At 43.4% G+C, this 6,735-nt stretch overlaps 1 protein-coding gene across 1 annotated transcript in view; it reads right to left on the bottom strand.

Moving 5' to 3' along the window:
- Window positions 1-888: 888 nt before the first annotated feature.
- Ttr (transthyretin) overlaps window positions 889-6,735 on the bottom strand; it is an 8,577-nt gene continuing 2,730 nt past the window's right edge. The window contains exons 3-4 of the mRNA XM_031365053.1: window positions 4,641-4,776; window positions 889-1,143 (exon numbers count right to left, since the gene is read on the bottom strand). Of these exons, the coding sequence (XP_031220913.1) occupies window positions 1,036-1,143; window positions 4,641-4,776 (244 nt within the window). The 3' untranslated portion in view covers window positions 889-1,035. The remainder of the gene's footprint in view (window positions 1,144-4,640; window positions 4,777-6,735) is intronic.

Raw genomic sequence — 6,735 nt, 5'->3', positions numbered from 1 at the left:
GAGAGGGAGAGGGAGAGAGAGAGGGAGAGAGAGAGAGAGAGAGAGTCTTTATATTTTGATGTGCCTTAATCAGCTCAATGGCTGGGCTACTTCCTAACCTCCATGTGTTTAATCCATCTCCCCCCAATATTCCCGAGTGATTACTAATGTCTATATTCTACCTTGGCTGCCCCAGACCCAGACATGCAGCCCTCTTGGGCTGCTATCCCCCCAGCTTCTACATGGTGGCTATGCTCTCTGTCACCCTCCTTTTCAGGCATGGTGTTTCTCCTCTTCCTCTCTAGGTATGGCGATCTCCTTCTTCCTTCTTCCTCCCTTTTTCTTCTTCCTCAGTTCCTCCTCCAGGAATCCTAAAAGTCTCACCTCCATCTACCCTGCCCAGCCATTGGGTGCCGGCAACTTTATTTACCCTTGTGGATTTTCGTACAAACAATTTTGGGGACCCAAATTAACATGATATAAGCAGCCACAATTAGTCCCTTAGATTTGCCTTTATCTGTTCACTAAAGGTTATAGAAAAACCAATTATTTCATTTTCAGAACATCTTTTGGCCTACTTTTCAGTATTGTGATTGAACACAGGGCTTTTGAACATGCTCTGGAAACACTACTGCACATCGGATTGTGTGCTTTTAATGGTTACAGACTGACCATCCTTAGTGTATGCTTTGCTTGTAAAACATTAAATAGTTGGTCCACATCTGCCTCAAGCAAGTTGCCAGGAGCGCCCATGACCTCTCCAAGATGGAAAGGATCCCTTTAAATCATGAACCAAAAAGTATTTTCTTTCTTTATAAAGTTCTGATCACACACTTTCTAGAATTCTTTAGAAGATTTTGGGATTTAGGAGCAGGGGAGGAAAAATTAGGAAATAAAAAAGAAACACAGTTTGAATGAAATAACAGGTGGTTTAATAAGAATGTTTCACGGCATCTTTCCAAGTTGCTAACACAGTTTATAGAGCAAGAACACTGTTTCAGTACAAATGGGATGCTACTGCTTTGGCAAGATCCTGGTCCTCCTGGGCTGGGTCCCTCAATTCTGAGGATTGCTGACAACAGCGGTGGTGCTGTAGGAATATGGACTGAGCAGAGCTGCGATGGTGTAGTGGCGATGGCCAGAGTCATTGGCTGTGAAAACCACCTAGGAGAGAGGAGAGACAGCTAGTTCTAACAAAGCCCAAAGGTAGGAGCTGCAGTCAAAGGGTTCTCAGGAAGCTCAATGCTAAGCTGGCATTCTTCCTTTCATTTTTCTGATTGTTTTCTGGGGCGGGGCTGGGGGATGAACAATTAGGTTAAAATATGCTGCCTAAGTCTTTGGAGCTGTGTGCAGCTCCTAGAGAACTGCAGGTCTCTCTTTGCAAGTTTATTTCTGTAGTGTGGGTGGCCCTGGTCAGATCAAGCCTAGTCACAGAGAGCCTGCAGGCTAGTGTTCACCTTCTTGGGTTCAGATAAAAGTGGGGAGAATGGAAAGACCCACAAACAAAAGACCTGTGGCGAGCAGCGGTTGTCAACAACCCCACTACAAACTTCCAGACTTGAAATGTTGGCAGGAGCCACTCTCCAGCGGACTGCATGCTGAAATCTGTTTCTACAGTGAGAGCCTGACCAGAAAGGAAGGCTTCTTGCGTACCAGTCCGGGGATTTCGCTCCCCCGTCCCTTTGAATTTTCTAATGTGAAAAGATGAATATTTTTATGGAGGAAACAGGGCTGAGATGCTGTGGGAAGACGTCACAGGCTTCTCTCCACAACACAAGCGGTTTGCGGTTGGCAGAAATGTAAATGAAAGTTTTGGAGCTCATGGAAGTTTCTGGACAAAACCTGGATTTTGCAATTACTAGTCACATCCGAAACAGATGTTAAGTATAGAAGATGTATGCAATTGTACTCATTTTGTGTAGAGGTTTTGGATACAGCTTTGAACACACTTTGAATAAAGATTGTTTTTTTATGTCTAAATATAGGGCAAAGAACCATCGGATGACAGAGTAAAACTAACACAAAAGAACATCCAGATAAATGGAAGGGAGAATCATCTTAGACTGTTGTATTTATTTATTATTATTTACAGTGCCAGGGATCAAAATCCTGTGAATGCTAGGCAAGCCCTCTGTCACTAAGCTACAACCCTAGCCCTTGGCCTAGGCTGGCCACTAACGCATGAGCATTCTACTGTAGCCTCCATCCAGCATTAGATGAGAGGCATGTGCCACCACACACACTCCTTGAAGTTTCTTTTCTGTCACATTGTCACTCAGGCTCATTTGTTTTTCCCCCAGAAATAAAAAAAAGAAAAAGAAAAAAGATATTATGTAGTTTTTAAAAAAATCCACCAAGTAAGAGAGCTCAGTCATGTAAGCTCTTGCCTTGCTAGTATGAAGACATGAATTTGATCCCCAGAATATGTGTAAAAATGTCTGCTGTGATAGAGAGTGTCTGTAATCCCAGAGCTGGGGAGGTGGAGACAGCGTGGGGTTTGCTGGCAAGTCAGTCTAGCCTAATTGGTGAGCTCCAGGCTAATGAGAGACCCCGTCTCAAAGTTTGTGTGTGTGTGATGTGTGAAAGGGGGTGGATAGAGTGCCCGAGAATGACACCTAAGGCTTTTCTGTAGCATCCACATGCACACCTATGTGTGCTTGCACACACACACACATGCACAGAGCTGTGCACACATGCATAAAAATTCCCCCAAGCAAAAAGACCTATTGGTTCCAGAGAACACTTCCTCATTTTCTGTGGTATGTGTGATGGGATCATCGGGGACCCTGGCTGGGAGGAAGTACTCCGCGCTAAAAGGCTGCCTTTAGCAGAGGGCTCAAGGCAGAAGGGTTGTATTTTTCAAATGTTTGTTGAGTGATGGGGTGGGAATGTGCGTGTTTGCCTGACGTCATTAAACTCTAGATTCAGAGCCCCAGCACGGAGTAAAATTGCTGTGGTGGCTTATGCCTTTTATCCTAGCACTTGGGAGGAAGAGACGAAAGGTGAGCAGTTCAAGGCCATCCTCAGCTAGTTCGAAGCCAGGCTGGCCTATGAGAGATCTTGTCTCCAAAAAGCCAAATCAAAATAAAAATGTTGGTTGATCGAGTTCTAAAAGAGAATCAGGCGAGTGTTCTAACAGGAATAATGTGTTCTAGGGGAATACTTACAGGCACTCTTGGCAGGCTGAGACCCAGAGCAGACAAGGGTCTATGGAAACAGAGCAAGGGTCCTGTACCGGTGGCCAGCTAACATGGGTGTTGGTGCCAGTGAGGAGTAGAGTGCTATCTTGGTAGGTGGCAGACTCTGGGTGAGCCCCAAGAGTCTAACAGGTCCCTCTGGTTTGTCTGGTAGCACCATCACTTGAGAGTCTCATCCATGGCTAAGCCACAAGGGCAGACCCTGTTTGTGCTTTGTTGGTTAGGTTTTGTCAACTTGACACAAGCTAGAGTAACCAGAGAAGAGGGGACCCTCCACTGGGGTATTGCCTCCATCAGATTGGCCTAGAGGCAAGTCTGTGGAACTTTTTTTTTTTTTTTTTTTTTGACGAATGGTTGATGTAGGAGGGCTCAGTCTATGCTTGGTTGTGCCATTCCTGGGCACATAGACCTAATCTGTATAATAAAAGGAGCTAAGCAAGCCAGTAGACGGCATTCCTTTCTGGTCTCTGCTTCAATTTCCACTTTCGCGGCTTTCCTCCAGGGTGAACTATAAGCTATAAGATGAAATAAACCCTTCTCTCCCCAGGTTGCTTTTCTGTCATGGTGTTTATCGTGGCAACAGACAGCAAACTAGGTCACATGCGGAGCTATTTTTGATAGAATTTGTTATCTCCAGGTCTGACCAACAGCTTGGATTCTATTTGCATGACAGCCACCGCTGTGAAATGAGAACGGAGAGGAGCCAGGGAGACTGAGCCCAGTGCCAAGCAAAGGTTACTCACGTGCCATCGGTTGTTGGCTTTGGGTTTCGCTTTAGCTCGATTTCTTACAGAGGAGCTGGCTGAGGCACGGAAGGCACACTAGCCAACATAGAGGCCAACTCCGTCACTTGCTCACACATGCTAGTCTTGTGATCTTGAGGACTTAGGTGCTTAACTCCTCTTAGCTCACTGGTAAAATGGGTGTAAGACGAGGCTAGACCGCCAGAGGTTGATCATAAGGGTGAAACAGTTTTGATTCAGAAACCCCTTTGCCATGTGATGCATGGCTTTGCCATGTGGTTTAGGTATTAAGCTGTTGGGTTTTGAACATGTTGTAATTCTTTGTGTTGCCAAGAATTGTTTACAAAAACTTCTGGGGACACTAGATGTGCTTCGGAATAAAGAAGATGCCAGAATTTAGAGAAATAGCATAGGGAACCCTCTCTTTGACTATGAAATGCCCTCCATGGTATCTGGAGGCTGCCTCAAAAGCAAATAAGAATATTTCTTCAACAGAGAAAGCAATATTTGCTTGAATATAGTTAGCCAACCATAAGCAGTGTGAACAAGTTCGGGCCGTGTTGCTGAATGAGTTTTAGAGACACACAGAAGGCTTGCTGCCCAAGCACTGTGGATTCTGGCTGTAGAATCCACTCTCCGCTCATGCCCAAGGCACATCAAGAGTGAAGGAAATTTCCTGAGACTAAAAACACAACCCAAACAACTCGGTATGTCCACTTACCTCTGCGTATTCATGGAATGGGGAAATGCCAAGCGCCTTCCAGTATGATTTGGTGTCCAGTTCTACTCTGTACACCCCTTCTACAAACTTCTCATCGGTGGTGAGCCCGTGCAGCTCTCCAGATTCAGCGGTCTTCCTGGAGGGCATAGAGATCCAGAGGAATTTAGGGTGAAAGAAGAACTCAGTGGCACAGCAAATGATAGAATACACAAAAGTGCGCATATGTGGTTGCGATATGTATGTGTGTGCGTACCTGTGTGCACATGTATGTACTTGTGTATTTTTTCTGTTATCTGAATCAAAAGGGAGGAAATCCTAATGTTTGAGATAAAATAGCAAGAAATTCAAAGGAACTTCATGTACAGCTTTATCGTAGCATTTTGTCTTATGATGCTAAAATGTAGTAAAATGTTTACTTTAAGGGTCTTAATCTAGGCATGTGGAGTTGCCTGTTACTATTCTAGTGCTCTCAGAGTAGAGGTAGGAGGGTTGCTGCAAGTTTGAAGGCAATTGGGTTTAAATAGTGAGTTCTAGACCATATGGAACTAGGTGTTGAGACCCTGACTGAAAATAAATTAAAAATTTTTAAATAAAGAAAATCTTTAAGGCCCACGGGTGTTGCTTAGTGGTAAAGTTCTTTCTTAACATTTGTATTCCCCTGGATTCAATCACCAACAACACACAAAGACAAACAAATAAACATGCACACACACATACACAAATACACAAACGCAGACACTCAGAGAGACACAAACACATGTATACATACATACATACACACACACATACATCCATATATACACATAGAGACACAGACACACAGAGACACAGACACCCAAAGATACCCACAGACACACACACACACACACACACACACACACACACACACACACACACACGGTATTGCATTCAGGGTTAATGGCTTGATGAAAGTTCATGACAGTCCCTGAAAGTGTCACAAGCTGCCCAGACTACCTCTGTAATCACCTGTGACAACAGAGTGACAGTCTAGTGTCCCATGGCCTGAGGGTAAGTTCTGGGAGTAGAGTACTTTATCATAGCTGAAAGCCTAATAAACAAAGAACTTGTGACTGACTTTCTCCTTTTGGAAATGTAATTCATTCAGTAATTCTTTGCCAACAAGAAATACCAAGTGACTTCCATTTCTGCCTAGGCATCAGTTCAATAATGGCAATGTTAGAAACTGCTTCCCACTTAGTTACAACCAAGACAGATAAAAGTAGCAGCTGTCTTAAGTGATTCTGATCATGCCTCTTCCCATCTCTCCATTTTTTTTTTTTTGATGTGGGTACAAGAAAGAAGAATCACAAGAAAGTTTGAATATTCGGGTGTTCATTCCACTCCAACTTAGATTCCCCTAACCACTTTGCATGCTGTGCTCAACACTTATATAATCATGAAAACATTAACAAACAGAAACTCAGTTAAAACAGTACCAAAAGAAAATGACCTTCCCAATGACTGACAAAGAACACTAGTAGTTCTAGGTATTCAGTTAAAGCCTAGCGTAGTCTTCATAAGTGCATAGCTGTTCTACTAAGTGCTAAGGGAGTCTTTGCTGGTTTTTCTTTTGGTTTGTTTGCTTAGATTAATTAGCAATTTCTTTAAAATCACTAATTGTTAAAAAACAGAACAACACCAAATCGTTCAGTAGCTAACACAGGTGGGAAGTCGTGCTGACATGCTAGTGTGTGACTGTGAGACTGGTCAGCCCAAGGGTTTGCCTTGCAGATCTCTCACGATGTGTTTCTTATTAAGATTCATGGTGGCTACCCTTGCACAGAGCTACTCTGTTCTGAGTGTACATTTAAAACGCCCCTGATTCTGGGTAATTCCAGTAAGCTCCAGAATGGTGCTTTGTCAATTCCTTTCCTTTCATCAATAAATTAGCACATGTGAACACATCCTTCCTGAGATTCTAAGACTGGGATTCAAAGCTTGAGCATGGCCCATGGGTACCAGGGAATCTGAAAACTCATAAAATTACATGTATATGATTTTATACAAGCTTGTCTTTGAGCCTCTTTGTGGCCATGGAGTCTTTAAATTTTTTGTTTTTTTTGTTTTTTTTTTT

This window comes from Mastomys coucha, unplaced genomic scaffold (assembly GCF_008632895.1).
Source record: "Mastomys coucha isolate ucsf_1 unplaced genomic scaffold, UCSF_Mcou_1 pScaffold13, whole genome shotgun sequence".
NCBI lineage: Eukaryota > Metazoa > Chordata > Mammalia > Rodentia > Muridae > Mastomys > Mastomys coucha.
The sequence above is the reverse complement of the archived record's forward strand: the minus strand, read 5'-3'. Positions and strand labels throughout refer to the sequence as shown.